This window comes from Phyllostomus hastatus, unplaced genomic scaffold (genome assembly GCF_019186645.2).
Source record: "Phyllostomus hastatus isolate PE091 unplaced genomic scaffold, TTU_PhHast_1.1 phas_contig_159, whole genome shotgun sequence".
Taxonomy (NCBI): domain Eukaryota; kingdom Metazoa; phylum Chordata; class Mammalia; order Chiroptera; family Phyllostomidae; genus Phyllostomus; species Phyllostomus hastatus.
In genome coordinates, this window is record NW_025333640.1 from 1,938,170 (window position 1) to 1,956,660 (window position 18,491).

The 18,491-nt window shown below is 51.1% G+C and overlaps 1 protein-coding gene across 4 annotated transcripts in view; it reads right to left on the reverse strand.

Annotated features, from left to right (window-relative positions):
- Nucleotides 1–18,491, reverse strand: part of UHRF1 (ubiquitin like with PHD and ring finger domains 1) — a 42,115-nt gene that overhangs the window by 21,002 nt on the left and 2,622 nt on the right. The window contains exons 1-5 of one of the 4 annotated variants that reach the window (XM_045830844.1): nt 16,133–16,284; nt 14,654–14,820; nt 4,292–4,555; nt 3,431–3,591; nt 1,156–1,371 (exon numbers count right to left, since the gene is read on the reverse strand). In XM_045830844.1, the coding sequence (XP_045686800.1) occupies nt 1,156–1,371; nt 3,431–3,591; nt 4,292–4,555; nt 14,654–14,806 (794 nt within the window). In that variant the 5' untranslated portion in view covers nt 14,807–14,820; nt 16,133–16,284. Of the gene's footprint in view, nt 1–1,155; nt 1,372–3,430; nt 3,592–4,291; nt 4,556–14,653; nt 14,821–15,464; nt 15,592–16,107; nt 16,285–18,491 lie in introns of those variants that run through there. The other 3 variants (XM_045830847.1, XM_045830846.1, XM_045830845.1) reach the window with 3 other exon arrangements.

The following is an 18,491-nucleotide window of genomic DNA, read 5'->3' on the forward strand; positions in this document are numbered from 1 at the left end:
GTCTCCACTCCTTCCTCCTTCAGGCCCTCCGGCCTCCTCACAGGGCCACCAATACACCAGAAACGACCCTGCCTGAGAACCTTTGCACCTGGCTCTCTGTACTTGGAACACTGCTGTCCAGATATCTGTGTCTATATTTGCTAACTAACATGGGATGTTCTTCAGCCACTGAAGAGGAAGGCCTGACACAAGATGCTACCTGGATGATCCTTGAGAACATTACACTCAGTGAGATAAGCCAGACACAAAAAGAAATACTATGCGATTCCATTCATATGAGGTCCCTGAAGGAGGGAAAGAAAGATGGTGGGTGCCGGGCAGGGGGAGGGAGATGGGGGATTCATTAGTGTTTAATGGGAGAAGTCACTGTTTGGGATGATGAGAAAGTTCAGGAAATGGGATTAGTGGTGATGGTTGCACAACAATGTGAATGCACTTAAGCCCCCAAAATGTATACTTAAAAACGATTAGGATATAAGTCTCCTGTTATGTGTGAATTTAAAACACACATACACACACACACACACAGAATGGTAAAGCAGAGCAGAGCCCAGCAAACATTTTCTGACAAGAGCCAAAAATATAAATGTCTTCCTTCAGTCTCCTTCCCAACTACTCAAATGCGCACTTGCAACACAAAAGGAGCCACAGATAATCGGTGAACGGAGGGGCAGGGCTGTGTGCTGATAAAACTTTATTTGCCCAAACAGGCGAAAGGCAGGATCGGGCCCGCAGTCCACGGACCCTGGATGCAGAGCACACCCTTACATGGGCTTGTTTCTGCTTGTGTCTGTGCTCGTCTATACACAGAATGTCCCTGGAAAGCCAAGGTCAAGTCTCCAGACGGAAGAACTTGTGGCTAGGGGACAGAGAGAAGGAAAATATTCACTGTGTGGTTTTCAGTACCTTCTGGATTTTGATGTATTTGATGCTATTACCTACTTGCCAAATCTTAAGACAACAAATAAGAGAGAACAAGGAAGGCTGAAGTCTCCACCTGGGCCTCAGAGACAGGACCCTGAGAAGGGGTGTGAGGGGGTCTGTCTTAGAAAGATCACAGGTGGGTGAGCAGGAACTGGGAGCGGAGCCCCAGAGGGGAGACTAGGTGGAGACTGAGGGCCTTGCCCAGAGAGCGCGGGCTGGGCAGCCACTCACCCGAGCCTGACGTTGGCGTACAGCTCCCGCACTGTCCGGGCCTCACGCTTCCGCACGATCTCTGCATCATACCAGAAGCCCCGATCCTTCGGGTTGTCAGGGTTGTAGTTGACCATGACCTCCTGGCCCACCTCCAGCTCCTGCCACTTGAGGATGTGTCGGGCACGGGCACGGACGTCCCGTGAGCTCATCTGGACCACACCATTCTCTGGGTAGCTGGGAGAAAAAACCCACACTCAGACCCCAAAGTAAGACCAGACTACTTTCCCTCCTCAGAGACAAGAAGGCCACACACAACACAGGTGTGGGTTATTCTCATCACAGCGGCAAGTACAGTCCCCTCCCTTAGTATGTTCTTCACTGGTGTCAAAAATACAGAGGCACACAAGACAGGTTTCAGTTACAGAAGGGGTTATGGGCTGATCTGTGTCCCTCCCCCCCACAAAAAGCATGCTGGAGGTCTAACCCTTGGCACCTGGAAATGGGACCTTATTTGGAAGTAGGGTCTTTGCAGATGTAATTAAGTTACAATGAGGTTACACTGCCTTAATCCATTGTAACTGGTGTCCTGATAAGAGGAAAAGAGTCACAGACACAGAGAATGACACGTAAAGGCAGAGACGGAGACCAATGTGGCCACGAGCCGAGGACTGCTGGCCGCATTCCCTGTAGGAGGCAGGAAAGGACTCTCCCCTATGGGTTTCAGGGAAGTCATACCCTGGCTGCCACCTTGATTTTGGCCCCCAGAACTGTCAGTGAATGAAGTGTCATTGTAAGCCACCCAGGCTGTGGCACTTAGCAGCCCTAGGAAACTGATACAGAAAAAAACCAAGGGAGGGAAAACCACCTTTTTCCACATTGTACATATTAAAAATGATTTTCACAGGGGGACATGCATTATTTCATTTCTGTAAACATAACATATGGGATATTAGGGAAGTGATGGGGGTATGCAGGAATATTCCAGCAGCCTCATAACAGGCATAGAATGATTGGGCTGAAAGAAACCTATCAGAAACAAAGTTAAAAACTTCAGCTGTGAGGGAGAACCCCAAATCTATTATGTATAGCTCTATTGCCCAGTGCTCAGTACTTTCGCCAGTAAACCACCAAGAACAAAAGTTGCCAAACTTTTCCTGTAAAGAGCCAGATAGCAAACATTTTTGGCCTTGGGAGCTAGAAGGTCTCTACCATGAATACCCGGCTGTGCTGCCATCACCAAGAAGCCGTCACAGAACAATTCTCGAACAAATGGGCATTGATGCGCCTCAATAAAGCTCCATTTACAAAAACAGGCCTCGAGCCAGATTCAGCCCTCAGGCTTTCGTTTGCATCCCCTCACAAAGAGGATGGGAATCTTGCATCCACTGTGATTCATTATTCAATTACTTTCAGTCTTTACAGAGCTAAGCTTAGAATGCGCCAGAAACTGGGTGGGGTAGGCGATAGGGACCCCACAGGTGAAAGCTCCCGGGCTGTCTAGAATGGGCACTCCCCAGGGCAGGCATGCGTGCCCCTGCTATGGGCCACACTGTACCCCCTCCAATTCACATACTGAAGCTTTAACCCTCAATGTGACTATGTTTGGAGATGGGGACTTTAGAGAGATAATTAAAGTTAAATGAGGTTATACAGTTCAGTCTCTAATCTGATGGGGTTGGTGTTGTAAGAGGAGGGGACACCAGAGCTCTCTCTTTCCACGTGAGGTCACAGTGAGAAGACAGCCAAGAAGACAGTCTTCACCAGGGAGCAACCCCATTAACGCCTTGATCTTGGACTTCCAACTTCCAGAACTGTGAGAAAATAAATGTCTGCTGTTTGAGCTGCCCAGCACGTGGCAGGCTGTTATGGCAGCCCAAGCCCACGAAGACAGCCTCTGTGTTCACAGACAAGAGTTCCCTGTGTCTGGCACAGGGCCAATACACACAGTGAGTGCTCAGTAAATACTCATGTGTCCAGTGAGGGGGAGAGACAAGTACATAGGACAGTTCCACACAGTACCAGTGACATGTGGTATGAATAAAACAGGCATCAGGTGAGGGGGGCTTCCGACTAGAAGATCAGAGCAGAGTTCTCCAAGGAGACCTGAGCAGGGGTCGGCCTAGCTTTGGGTCCCCCTGACACTAGTCCTCCAGGGCAAGGCCTCCTGTGTGGTGTGGAAGCATGAGGGTGGAGGCCTTGAACCCTCACCGTCATCCCCAAGGCTGTACCAAACTCCAGGTCCTATACACACAGAGCCAACGCCGTAGGCCCACCTGCCTTGAATGACACTCACTCGTCGTATTTCACGTGATAAATGACATCTTCTTCCAACGTGGAACAGGAGGCGGAGGTGCAGGGCTCGTCCTGGGATGGTGCCTTCCTCGTCACCCTGACAACCTGTGCCTCAAACCAAGCTCCCATGTTCGTGTCCCGAGCATCGACATACTCATTGACCTGTGAGGAAAAAGGAAATTCCCTCATCTGACCCCGGAAAGGAAATCTGATCAGCAGCACTGACAAAGGCCTGGTTTGGTTCTTGGCACTGATGCTTGGCCTGGGATGCAAACCCAAATGCCTGCAACAGGTTTCTCAGCTGTGGCGCTGTGGACATTTGGGTCACTCTCTGTGAGGGATGGTCCCGGGCACTGTCAGGTGTTGAGCAGCTTCCCTGGCCCCACCCACTTGATGTCAGCAACAGCCCCACTCATGACAACCACAGATGTCCCCAGTGTGCCTATGAGCAAAATCGGCACAGGGAGGTCATAACTGCTCATTTCTCAAGAGAAGCTGGGAATCTAGATCATTATATAAAATATCATGCTCTTAGAGGGTGGCAGTGAACTCAGAAATTTTACAGCCACTGCGAAGGCCACAGAGAAGACACCTGTGGGCCCGGACCCAGGATTCTGCTTCAGGGAACAGAAAGGAATCTGGAGGAGCATGTTTCTGCCAAAGGAACTTCAGGAGGTTTTCATGGCAGGACTGGGGGTGCCCAGCCACAGGGATGGATGGGAGCTGGCCAGCCCTCATGAGCTGACAGCTGGGTGGTGGGGAAGACAGAGAAGACAGGGGGGCATGGACAGTGCTCCTGGGGGTGCAGAGACCAGCCAGGCAGGGAGCACCCCTGACCCCAAGGCTTCTGCAGGAGACTCACCTTGTAGAGGCCCAGCTCCGTCTCATCCCATGTGTCCTCATCCGCTAAGCCCGTCTTCCCGTCTGCCTCCACAGCCACCTCGCCACTATTCGAGGACTTGTCCGACTCGCTCTGGCCCAGGCAGCAGCCAGAATCCGTGTCAGAAAGCTCAGAGTCTCTCTCCTTGCTGCTGCTGGGGGGAAGCACAAGGCTCTGCCGGACCAGGAGCTGGATGGTGTCATTCAGGCGAACGTCATAGTCAAAGAGGGTGTGGCCGTCCTCCATCTACAGAGATAGCGAAACAGAGGTCACTCACCCACCAGGCATTTGGTGTGTCTGCTGGGTGACAGGCAGCAGGAACACAACGAGTAAAGGACCAAATCTGCCCTTAGATTATGAGACAATAGAACCTGTCCCTTCCTGGGTATGCACCGATACCACTTCCCCAGGGTCCCTGAATCGTCTCAAGTGAGGACTCCTGGTGTCATATGGTGAATGTCCCCACGAACACACAGCGTAACCTGCTGTGCTGTGGACACACACTGGGTGTCAGGGGAGATTTTCTAAGTACTCTGTGTTTTGCGACTTTTGTTAGTTACAGTAAACAAGCATGGTCTTCATCACTGATTCTCAACTGAAGGTGATTCAGCACACAGGGGACACAGGCATCCAACGTCTAGGGACACCTGTGGTTGTCAGGATGGGGCGGGTAGGGCCAGAAATGCTGCAAAACCTCCCACAGGGCCCAGGATGGTCCCCGCACAGACAATGATTGGGCCCCAATGCCAGCAGTGCCCAGGGAGAAGAGCTGACCTATGTGAGCCCAAGGAGACACATCCCCCAACATCCGCCAGTCTCCAGTGTAAGGCTCCAGCTCAGATCTTACCCACTCAGGGCAGCTTCCCAGACCCATTAACGCCACCCCTCTGTATTAATGCCTTTATGCTAATTCTATCCACACCAGACACCTGCTAACAGGTCCCTGCGGCCAGTACAGCTCAGCATTCTGCACCCCTGGGTATGACATGGCAGGTGTGAAGGAGTCTTGTCTTCTGAGCTGCATCCCAATAGCATCAAAAATCAAGGAGTTAGCTTTTATTAGAAACTACCCCACAGCACTCCACAAGCACCCAGCAAAGGCCTGCAAGTACACCGTGTTCTATCCCGGTGCCCCGAAAGCAGCTCTGTGCCCTCAGCACACTGACACTGGGGCTTGATGGTTCTCTGTGGGGGGCCGTCCTGAGCACTGCAAAGTGTTGAGCACCATCCCTGGCCCCCAAGCAGAATGCCAGGAGCACCCCCAGTCAAAACCACCACAGAGGTCTCCAAACCTCCAGTGTTCCCTTGGGGCAGAACAACCTAGTTCAGAAGCAATGCCCTAAAAAAAAGGGGAAAAGAGAAAAACACAGACCAAAAAAAAAAAATCAACTTTACCACCTTCCCAATTTATACCAAGGGCTGCTTGCCATTAATATGCAAATGACACCAGATGGTGAGGGGGGTCCCAGCGGAAGCAAGTTCCAGGGTCCAAGGTCATCCTTTGGTCCAGGGGTGCTGGGGGAGGTGTTATTCTTTCATCACAAACCTGAGAATCTGATGATGATCCCTCTCCCCCAGAAAAATGCTTCTGAACACGTCATCACTTGCCTGCAGCTGCAGAGGCTGCCAGGGCCCCTCTGAAACCCCCCTGGGCGACCAAGGTCCACTCTACCTGCTCACCCAGCACCAAGTGAGAGCCTCCAATGTGCCTGGCACTGCCCAAGTACCACAGGGAAGCCCAGGAGACAGATGTGGCACCAGCCCTGCAACACAGGGCAACACAAGACAGCCTCACCACCAGGTGAGTGGTGACATGAATGGGAAGAGACAAGTCAACCTGTGTACCATGTTTACAGCAGCGTGTTTCATGGTTGCCTAAGGGTGGAAACAAGCCATGTGTCCATGGATGAGTGAATGGATAAACACAAGGTGGCCCGTCCACACGCTGGAATATTACTTGGCCATAAAAAGGAGGGAAGCGCTGACACTCTACTCAACGTGGATGGACCTTGAACACATGGTGCTCAGTGACAGAAGCCAGACACAAAAGGACACACAGGATGTGGTTCCCTGTATGTGAGAAGTCCGGAGAAGGCACATCCACGGAGGCAGGAAATGCGCTGATGGTTGCCAGGGGCTGGGAGAGGGAGATGGAGAACAGGACAGTGATAGCTAAAAGGTGCAGGGTTTCCTTTGGAGGTGATTTCAATGTCCTAAAATTTACTGTGGTGATGGTTGCAAATTGCTATAAATATAGAGCAGAATACTGAACAACCCATACTTTAAATAGGTGAATTGTACGGTATGAGTTTAATCTCAATGAAAACTAAAAAAAAAAAAAAAAAAAAAAAAGGAAAGAAAGCCATCCAAAAAGGGTACATGATTCCAGCTATAGACAGTGCCCAACTTAGGATGGTTCAACTTAACGATATTTCAATTTTTCGATGGTGAAAAAGCAACATGCATTCAGCAACAACTGGACACTGAATTCTGAATTTGGATCTTGCCCCAGGCTGGTGATAGGCAGCCAGGTACTCTCCCGTGGTGCTGGGCAGCGGCAGTGAGAGGTGCCCAACCAGAAGTTAATGTACGTGCTCTGTTCAAGGTGGGCTGAGCTAAGCTGTGGTGCTCAATAGCTTAGGTGTATTCAATACATTTTTTAAAAGATTTTATTTATTTTTAAAGAGGGGGAGAAACACTGATGTGTAAGAGGAACACCCGACCGGTGCTTCTCGCATGCCCCCAAGCGGGGACATGGTCTGCAATCCAGGCATGTGCCCTGGCTGTGAATCGAACAAGCGACCTTTTGGTTTTTGGCCAACACCTAACCCACTGAGTCTCACCAGTCAGGGCCAAATACATTTTTGACTGAGAGTATTTTCAGCTCAGGATGAGTTTATATCAGGATGTAACCCACCGTTAGGTCGAGGAGCATCTGTATGTGACATTCTAGAAAAGGCAAAACTACGAAGACAGTAAAAGGACCAGTGGCTGCCAGGAGGGAGAGGGAGGGAGAATAAACAGGTATGGTGCAGAGGATTTTTAGGGCAGTAAACTACTCTGTGTGGTACCGTGAAGGTGGATACACATTATCGTATACTTGTGCAAGCCAGTGGAGTTTAGGGTTCACCAAGAGTAAACCCTGATGTAACCTATGTACTTTGGGTGATTATGATGTATTGATCTAGATTCATTAATTGTAACAAATGCACCATTCTGGTGCCCAGTGTTGACATGGGGGAGGCTATGTGAGTATATGGGAAATCTCTGAACCTGCCTTTCACTTTGCTGAGAAGCTAAGATTGCCCTCAAAAATAATGTGTATTAACTTAAAAAAAGATGGAGACGAGTATCCCCATTGTAACTGTGTCAGAGGTACTAGAAGGCAGCAAGCCAGATGGACAAACAAGACTTTTGTACCCCAAGGTCCGGGACCTCCATGGTTAGGCAAACTCCCCCTCATTCGGAGCTGATCATTCTCTGGGAGGAGACCATCCTGGGCACTTGTGAGCATGGAACAGCATCCCTGGCCTCTACCCACACATGCCACCTCCAGTCGTGACAACCGCAGGGGTCCCCAGACATGGCCCACTATCTCCGGAAGGGAGTTGCCCCCAAGTGAGAACCAGTAAGCTATAGAGACCCTCACGTGTATTTGAGGGACATGGACACCAGCGTCCCTACCTGGTAAATTCCCAGAAGCATTATTTGCAAGCAAAGCCGTGGCTTCACAGAGAAATGCAACAAGGTAGATGCGTCTCTCACACGCCTTGACAGAGTGGAGGATGACTTCGGAGGACAGGAAGGAAATCAACCCAGCCAACCCAGCCAACCCAGACAGTGGAGAAGCAGTGGCAGAGCTGAGCCAGAAGGGAGCATGTGGGCTGATGTCTGTTTCACAAAGAGCACCGGAGGGAGGTCCAGTTGGAGAGAAGAGAGGCCCAGGCAGGAAGGAGACCAGGAGGCAGAAATAAGAAAGGTAGAATGGATCAGAGTGGCCCCTGGGGGTGCAGAGGGGTGCAGAAAGGAAGGGTCACGGAGAGGCTGAGGCAGGGGGAACTTTGATTTGGGTTCAGCACCAACACCACTCATCTCTCGTGGTATTTTTCTGACAACCTGCTGCCAGTTGAGCCTCTTGCTGGGTGTGACTAGCCCCTCACCTCTACGACAGGTGACAGGTTGGGAAGCCAAGCTGGCAGAAGCCTACTGGCTTGCTCAGGGCCTTGGCTCCATGGAGGCGGTGAGCCTGCCCTTGCAAGGGTGTGAACAGAGGAACAGGGCAGGACGTGGGCAAGAAAGGGGGCACTCGGGCTGTGCCAGGCTGGCACAGAGCTCCACCTCCAGGACATGCCAGTCCAGCTGCTTCCAGAGGTCACTTCTGGAACTTTCCAGAAGAGCCCTGCAGTCAGGAGGAAGAAGCTTGCACAACTGTTTGCTATGGTGAGGTGTATTGTGTGCCCCTCTCCCCGCAGCCTGCTTCCCCACGGCTGTGTGGAAACCTTCAGCAAACACAATGGAGAGGGGCTGGGCCTGGGCCTATCACAAGCTATCACGTCTGCCTGAGGCGACTGAACAATCCACGGTTTGGGTGTGTTATCAAGATCCTGAAATCCCAACCAAGGTCAACAGCATTAACAAAGCTATTAAAACTGAATGACAAGTGAGCTGCACCTTACATTACGCGTTCTAATGTTAAAATTAAGCCTGAAGTTAAAATCCTGTATACCCAAAATTTCCACTGAAAATCCTTCAAGCTGCCTATAGTAAAATATGTAGCTGTCCATATTTGTAGCTGTAAAATATCTGGAGGGGACAGGGTTCTGAATCTCCACAGACACCCAAATCATCAGATGCTCAAGTCCCATATAAAACGGTGTATTTGCAGGTAGCCTATATCTGCATACAGCCTACAGCAGGGCATGTGGTGCAGGGCACACCTACGCCTACACATTCCTTCATTCGCATGGATTCAGTGTGCTGCTCGACACATGGCAAATTCAAGTGTTGCTCTTTGAATTTTCTGGAAATTTTCCCCTGAATATTTTTGATCTGCAGCTGGTCAAATCTGTGGATACAAAACTTGCAAATATAAAGGACTAATTGACTATATGTGGTTTGGCAAGAAAAAACCCCGTACTACAGATTCAGGTCTGCAGGCAAAACTGCCTATGAAATTTAAATTATGTCTCTCTCTCGCGTGTGCGCTCTCTCTCTCTCTCTCTCTCTCTCAACCCAAGTATGCTTCCTGGACATTTGGAACTTTTTGCCATGAACATCGTGTAAATCGAAATAAACACATACACAATTTAACAGTGAAGCACCCAGTGCCTTCTAGAAACTAGTTTTAAAAGCTCACCATGCCTATTGCTTCTGCCCACCTTCTGCCCCTCAGGACATTTTCTGGAGATGCTTTTCAGGGTGCCAAGTGCTGCCCCAAAAACATTTGAGAGAAAAAAATAAATGCCACCGGATTCAGCATGTGGTGGTTCTCTGGTTGGCTTAAGAGGTAGCAGTTTGGAGCCCTGGCTGGCGTAGCTCAGTGGATTGAGCTCAGGCTGCAAACCAAAGTGTCGCAGATTCGATTCCCAGTCAGGGTACATGCCTGGGTTGCAGGCCATGGCCCCCAGCAACCGCACACTGATGTTTCTCTCTCTCTCTCTCTCTCCCCCTCCCTCCCTCCCTTCCCTCTCTAAAAATAAAGGAATAAAATCCTAAAAAGGAGGTAGCAATTTGGGTCCGAGGTAGAAGGGACATAAACCAGACTGCAGGATCTTAACAAAGGTGGTGTGAGCCTTGCAACAAGATGCACCGGACCCAGAGCTGGAGGAGGAAAGGGAACTTGAAGAAAGGAAGTGAGAAACTGCTCTGCCCTCTTCCAGGGCATGCAGCCCGGGCCCCCACCTTCGCAGTTCAGCCTCCAGGCCTCCACAGCAACCTGAGGTGCCAGTCAGACAGAGACCGGAGGGAAAAAAAACACAGGGAGCAGGATCCCAGACGTGGCAGAGGTGACACAATTGCCCACTTGGGAAAGAGCAAGCAGAGTGAACAAAAACCTCAATGACAGACATGGAGAGGGCAAAGTGGGCATGACAAATGAACGCTGCCTGCCCTTTGACCCTGCAGGGCCAAAGATGAAGACACACCCTAGAACAGCATTTCAGTGATTTTTAAGTCCAAAATTGTTGTGATGCCACCATGCTGTGCCATTTTCACTCCTATAGTTTCACAGGGGTAGCGAAGGGCCTCATGATGCAGGACGATGCCACCATTCAGATGACTAAGGAAATATGCACGTGTGAATTCTAATTTCTTTATCTTTTCTTTTTTAAAAGACTTTATTATTTATTTATTTATTTATTTATTTATTTATTTATAGGCAGGGGAAGAAGGAGATGGACAGAAACACCAATGTGTGGTTGCCTCTCACATGCCCCTACTGGGGACTTGGCCCACAACCCAAGCATGTGCCCTGACTGGGAATCCAACCAGCGACCCTTTGGTTCACAGGCCGGCACTCAATCAACTAAGCCACACCAGCCAGCGCTGATTCCTAACTCCTAATGTATCAAAAAATGATGGATCCAATCCCCATCATCAATTCTTTGGAGTCCTCAATTGCTCTAGAGGGTGGCAAGGGGCCCTGAGACCAAACAGTCTCAGTGCCTGGGGGACCTGTTCTAGCACATTCCACAGCAGTGCTTTCTCACAGTAAAACCTGGCTGCACCTAATCAGAGGCTACATCGGAGCACAGGGTAATTAGCACACTACAGCTTGAGTGACAGTTCTGGCCTGCACCTGACTTTATAAATAAAATGTACTGACTCTTACTGACACATGCCCCTTCGTTTACATGCTGTCTACGGCTGCTTTCCTGCTCCGGTGGCAGAGGTAAGCAGTCCCACAGAGACAAATATCTGCTATCAGGTTCTTCACGCACCAGGTCTGCTAACCCCTGGTTAGAGAGCCTGTTCAGAGAGCATGCCTCTCCAGGGAAAAGGGGGGCCCCCCCCACTCAAGCCACCTGAAGGACAGGTCTCTGTGAGGGGACTGTCCTATTTTCAGTCTGACCCTGCCCTTCAGGAAGATAGGCAGCATTCTGTAAAGGCCAATATAGCAGGGACATTGGGTGGGTCACTGTGACATAAAGGACCCTCTCGAGGCTATTCCCAGTATATCATTTCCTCTGATCTTTCAGGCTGCCCTTAGCAGAGTCTTTGAGCGCAGCAGGACAAATTGAACTATTTTCCTAAATTATCTACAAAATCAGCAGTTCTCTACTCAGGGTGATTCTGTCCCCAGAGGACACTTGGTAAAGCTGGGGGCATCTGTGGTTGTCACAACTGGGGGTGCTCCTTGCACTTGAGTGGGTTGGGGCCTGGGATGCTGCTCAACACCCCACAGTGGCCAGGCCGGCCCCCCCCCCCCCACAGAGAATGATCCACCCTCATGTCAGGCATGCTTGGGGCGGGGGGCGGGCAGACTCTGAGCTGATTTATTGCATCCTTATTATAAGCCAGGCATGGGGCTCATTCCTTCACATCTAGTACCTCATTGAATTCTAACAGGCCACAGGTGTGGTAGGTTCTCAACATTAGCCCCGTCTGAACAGAGAGTCAGTGGTCAAGCCACTTGGCCAAAAAGCTTAGGAAGATTATGTAAAGTGCAAAGCATTGTACCTGAGCCTGTTTGAGGCTATGCCACAAATGACAGCTACTGTTTTTTTTATGGGCAGCCAAAAAACAGGCACCATGTGCCCCTCTCCTTGCCCTGGTGGAGCCTACCACCAAAGTCCCTTCCCTCTATGCTCCCTGTATTTAGTTCTGCTAATTGAGCGACATAACTGCCAACCTATTCAGCCTAAATAAGCTGCCACAAAACCCTTCCATATCCCGAATAAAGACTCCGCTGTGTTCTACTTTATGGTCTCAGTCAACCTCACTGCAGATCTTTAACTGCTATGCCACATTCCTTTAAAAAGGAAAAAAAAAAAGGTTGTGTAGACTCTCTAGAACATTCTAGAAAACCAATAGCTCTCTTGCATCCACTAGAAATTGTGCTGCTTTCTACCACTAGAAAGCAGTACAGTGATATTGCATTCTGTTTGCAGACTTTACTTGCTTCAAGCTGCTGCTTATATACCTTTGTCACCCACCCTCCTGTTCAATGTCCACACTTCCTAAGACCAGGCCAGTTCCTGGCCAGGCAACTTTGGGGGAAATTGCATCAGGCTCTGAGGCCTGGCTTCCCTACCCGGAAAACAGAAACGACTACACAGTTCCCTCACAAAGCTGCAAAACGGAGCACCAGGAAGGAGAATGGGCAGCAGTTGTAGAAATTACATTTCCCAGGTACCTTCTGATAACTATAAAAGCTGCACTGTGAGAAGGCAATGTTAAGAGCCCTGTATCTCACTGCCGAGAGCCTTAAGATTAAAGGCACGGTGTACATTCTAACGCACCTTGGTGTTGCTGTCATTATCATGCTTTATAACTTACACAGATGTTAGGAAGACTTTTGAATGGATCAAATGTTATATGACGAGTAAAAGAAGATAGGGATTTGGTTATGAGGGTGTAGACATTTGTCAGAATTCCAAATGGCCTGCTTAAGATGTATCTCAATACCTACAAATTTTACCTAAAAAAAACAAACAAACAATGAGAACCACAAAGAAATAGTGAACTCCAGTAATGACAGGCATGCTAAGTGTCTAGGGGTGCTGTGAACTAGTGTCTGCAACTTACTTTGAAATGCATCCCCAAAATAAGATGAATTGGCAGATGGGCAGAGCAACATAGAGAGCTGTGCGATAAAGAGACTACACAAAATATCAGTGGTCAATTCTAGGGGTCAGGGTTTATGTGTTCATGGTCCTTTCAAGTTTTCTGCATGTTTGAAATGTAAAAATTAAAATGCACAGTGTCTGGCACACAACAATCAAAAGCACGTGCAAACTGGAAAGGACGCGATCCAACCTGCCTTTGCAACACAGCATGAACTGTTTAGCAGGCAACAGATTTTCAGAAACCCTATGAAAGGACCTCTGCTAAACAAACAGACTAAGTGGCAAACCAGAATCAGTGTGGATGCCATAAAAATGAGCCACCGTCGGAAGAGGCGGGAGATAGTAGCCCAGCGGAGCTCCACTCACAGCCCTGCCTCTTCTCAACACTCACGAGACTGCAGTCAAATCCCCAAAACTTCAGGATCCGCTTCCCCTCCCCAGGCAGGGAGGGTTAACTCAGATTCTTAAGACATTCAAGTCATCCTATCTCTCACAGGAAGGAGGCGGGGCAAGCCCAAGAAATTAATCATCAGGTCTCATTTCAAGTAAGCATTCAGGATCCTCCCAGCCCCCAAAAATCATGCCCAGGCGCAGAGCGTTTATTTTTCAATCTAGACACCAGATGGCGGCAAGATCCAGTTCAAAATGCAACAACAAAGTCCAGCACACAGCCCCATTGAAGACTTTTAATCCAGTGCAATCTCCGCAACACTGTCCCTACAGCCCACCCAACTCCAAGATGGTCTCAGCAGACGGGACCAATACTTTGTTGTACCATCTTCTCCCACTCAGGTAAATCTTACTCACGGTACATCCCACCATACCCCTACAAAGACAACTACAAAACTGGAAACCTCCCCCAGTGCCACTGAAGAAAGTGTCCCAATCTGGGCAGCCACTAAAACAAGGGTGGCCATTTTAAATGCTACAAGGAGCTGAGGAGAGAGCACAAAGAAGACAGAGGAGCTAGGCCACAACCCCGCCCCCCTACCCCCTGCGGAAAGAACCAGCCCCTGCTCACAGGCAGCCCCACCGAGAGCAAGAGCGAGCCCAGAGTGGCAGAAATTCCTGATTTGCAAGCACCATCTCCCGCCTCTGAATAAGCTGACTCAAATTTCTAGAAAACACACCCTGTGGGATCAAACCCTAATTGGTGCACACCGTGGCCCACCAGTGTGTGTTCCAAAGAACCCAGTCCCTTCTGTCCTAGTGTTTGAGTAATGATTCTAGGCTCTTCCTTGAAATTCATCAGCCCTCAGTCAGCCACCTCCAACTTCTTTTTCTAGAAATTACTCGAGAGGAGTTTCAAAAGCAATAAAATAAAAAGGAAGTTTAAGAGCCTAAATGCTACAGACTTGAGTGCCAGCTGCCTGCCCAGCGTCTCAATCTGTGAGTCAAGCCTTTGTTCCTGGCTCAGGCATTTGAGTTTTCTGTGGAGACACGAAGCGGGACCGGATGAGGGGGGAGACTGTATGAGCTGGTGGCCGCTGAGGAGCAAAGCCTGGATGAGACAAGAACAAAGGTGCAGGGTGCTGAGCAGCCTGATGGGCGGGTTTACCTGCTTGCCCCTGTAGAAAAGCCTCTGCAGGCCTGGCTCCACGTGGAACAGCTCCTGGATCTTCTTCCTCAACATTTCCACTTTGGTCAGCCTGGAGAGCGAGTCCACAGTGTGGGCCACCTTCCCATCCATGGTGCGAACCTGGATCCACATGGTGCCTGCTGGTGCTGAGAGAGCAGAGAGTGGATCCCTCAGCAAGTTCTGACGCTGCCACGACCAGGCCATGCCATACTTGGGTCACCCTTGCTTTGTCCAGTCTGTGGACACCAGGAAACTCCCTGAACGCCTTCCCAGTTCCCTACTCCTCACAGACAGCCAGAGCTGGCCGATGGCCTGGCAGAGTAAAATTAGGGAGTTAATGCATAAATGACTAACACCAGTGTAGGATTTAGGAGGAAGGGGAAATTAGAAGAAGACAAATCGCACCTTGGACCACTCAGTCCAACCCACACACACACCCTACTTCAGAGGAAAAAGACACCAACATCCATAGGAGGAAGGACACAGCCAAACGATGAGCGGTAGAGTTTTTTTCATTCATTCACTCATTCATTCATTCTTTCTTTCACTGAATTAATACTGACACAAGAGAGAAACCCAAAACTCCGGCGTAGGTCGGAACTTCAGAAGTCCTGGGAACTCAACTAAGTGCAATCAAAAGGGAAGAACCCCACCGGAGACACGTAAGCCCCCGACCCTCGGTGCCCTCGGCCCCCAAACCCACCCCCGCGCGTGCTCAACGCGACCAGCCCCGCGGTGGCCATGGTAACCGGCAGCCCCGTTCCGGCCACCCCTGCGCTACGGGACTCACCTCGGCCCCACAACGACCCCACGTGCCGACTCTTGTTCCCCGGAGTCCGACTCAAGTCCTCCAAGCCCCTCTTATCTTCCCTCCCGCCTGCGTGGGCCACTCCAGAGAACCCACGCCCACGCCCACCCCCACCGCCGGGACCGACTGCGGGGCCCCTCACACTAGGTTCCGCCCCCTTCACTTGATACACCTCGCTCATTGGCTCTGCCGCACCAAGTTGCCACGCCCCGCTCACTCCCTATTGGCCCAGTTATGCCCGGGGAACTAAGGGCGCGCGAAATCGGGCTCGGGCGCGACAATTGAATCGCGGGGCGCCCCGCGCGCAGGCGCGGAGGCTGACATCCTCCTTAACAGTTCTCCCAACCCTCCCCCACCCAGCCGGCGCGACCCCCGCGGGGCTCCAGTGATGTTCCGCTCGGCCCTGCCCAAGTCCAGAATTCCGAGGGCAGCCCCAGCTCCGGTGGGGCTGGGGTAGAGCCGGAGAACACGTGCTGGGTAGTCACGGCGGGGAGCATGCGGGCACCGGTGCTGGCCGTGCGTCTTTGGCCGCTCCGGAAAGTTTTGCAAAGTCTCAGCGTCCAGCGTCCGAGTTCCCCACTCCACCCCCGACCCGGGCTGGCACCCGGCCCTCCCAGCCTCTCACTTCTCTGGCCGCCCCGACCACTCGCCTGCCTGCGCTCCTGGCCCGCCTGACGATGATGATGGAGCAGCGTGCGTGGCCCGGACCCCGTGCGGACGTGCGTGAAACTCGGAGCGCCCAGCCTGCCAACACTGCCCGCCGCGCTGCCAGCTGCTCTAATTTATTTCCCGCGAAAACTCGGCGTTTGGGAGTTGTGGGACCGCGGGAGGCCACGCCGGGGGCGGGCGCCTGCGTGGTGATTGGCCGCCGCAGTGGCGCGAAGCAAGAAAGGGGGTGGGGGGCGCCCCCCCTCAATCCCCCCCCCTTCTTTCCCCAGCGAGCCACAGTCCCGCCCAACCCTGTGCGCTCTGCTGGGTGCGCCCAGTGTACAACGGGGCCCAGTGGTGGACCTGGGTCCCCCACCATGCGTGCCCTCTGGTGCCCCACGGACACCCAAAGTAGAGACCCCCAAACCTACTAGGTCGTTTCCTGCACCACCCGTCCCCCACCTCCAGCCCGGGCACGCACTGACTGACTAGTAGGGCAAGGAGGGCCAGAATCAATGTCTAAATACTGCAGGAGAATGTGGAGGGCCTTCGGACTGCCTGCACTCCGATGACCGGCCTGGTCTGCCTCAGCCCCACTTCCTAGTGTCAGGGCCCGCCATCACTCCCACTCTACCCACCCACGGGACTTGTTTGCTGGGTTTTCCCCGCCTCATTTTCCCGCCTTTTCCCCGCTGTCCAGGCGGGAAGGGCTGCCCTGCCCCCTCTGCCCTGACTGTTCTGCTCTGGCCAGTCTTGGCAGGCACCCATGCCCGGCACCTACAAAGCAGCTGGACAGGGAGCTCAGAGTTGGGGGTCCAGCAGTGGGCAAGGCTGACCCTGTGGGTGGTCTCTGGGAGAGTAAATTCTTATCTGGGGAAACAGGCAAGAAATGAATAAATGAAGCAGATAATTTCAGACACTACATACAATAACTAGAGGGTGACCAGTGGCCTTGTGGGGGTGGAGAGAGGACATTCAGGTTGAGGTGAAGAGGTGGGCGTCTCTGGGAAGATGACATTTGAGCTGAGATCTGACAGGAGAAACCAAGGACAGATGGGTCCAGGAAGGGAGGGCAAGCTTAGAGGCAGTAAGAGTCTGAGAGTTATAGGGAGAGCAGCAAGGAGGCCAATGTAGCTGGACAGACACAGCAGATGGGAGGTGGAGAGGGGTGAGGTCAGAGGGGTGTCAGATAAGACCTCACAGGCCGCCAAGAGGACTTTGGTCTTTCTCTTGGGAACAGCAAGTAAGATGGGAGGGCTGTGAGTAGAAAAGTGATGAATTCCCATTTATGTTTTTACAAGGTTTCTCTGACACTGTGGAGTCCATTTCATCCTGGCACTGGTACTTCTTTGATTTCCCCAGCATGGACAGAATCAGGCCTCCCCCAAAGAGGTCCATATCCTAATCCCTATGAAAAGGGTGCCTTCTATGGCAAAAGGGACTTTGCAGGTGGGATTAAATTAAAGCTCTTGAGATTGAGAGATATCCTAAATTACCTGGGCTGGCCCAGTGTCGTCATGAGGGTCCTGATTAGTGAAAGAGGGAGGTGGGCAGGCCAGAGTCAAAGAAGATGTGACAACAGAAGTAGGGGTTGGAATGATGAGACCAAGAGGCAGGGAAGAAGGGAAGCTTCTAGAAGCTAAAAAAGGCAAGGGACAAATTCTGTCCTATTCCCTTAGAACACAGTCCTGTCAACACCTTGGTTTTAGCCCCTTAAAACCCATTTTAGACTTCTGAACTCCAGAGCTCTAAGAGAATTCAATTGTGTTGTTTTAAGCCACTAAATTTGTGGTAATTTGTTATAGCAGCCATAGGAAACTAATATATTCCGATATACAAAGTCCAGATGCTGCTCACTTTCTCCAACTGCAGGACTCCGTCTGGACTTCTCAGCGCCCAGCCATCGGCCACATGTAGACCACGTCACAGGTATGAGCAAGTATGAAGCAGGCCTACTGGGGCCTGTGAAGCAAGTAACACCTTCCAGATGGAGAACACCTGCAGCAGGAACCTGGCCTATCCCTGCTGAGAATGTATCATCCGCTTTGCCTGCTGTTGCAAAAACTCAGCATGGCCCAAAGGAGTAACACATTATTCATATACATTTGGGGCAGGGCACAGCCCAGGCTCCTTGGATATCTGAAGGTAAGTGACCCAGAACTAGGTGCCTGGCTGTCCCTGCAGACAAGCCCACAAGGACTAGTGACACAGGGCCCCATTTCTCTAGTCATTTAAGACAGTCGGAGGGATTCCTTGGGTTAGCTGACAAACATGAATGAGAGACTATGCCAAGCATCTCTGAAAGATGCTTACAAAACCTTTAGGGAGACAAGATGTTGGTGTCCACAAAAGACATCACAT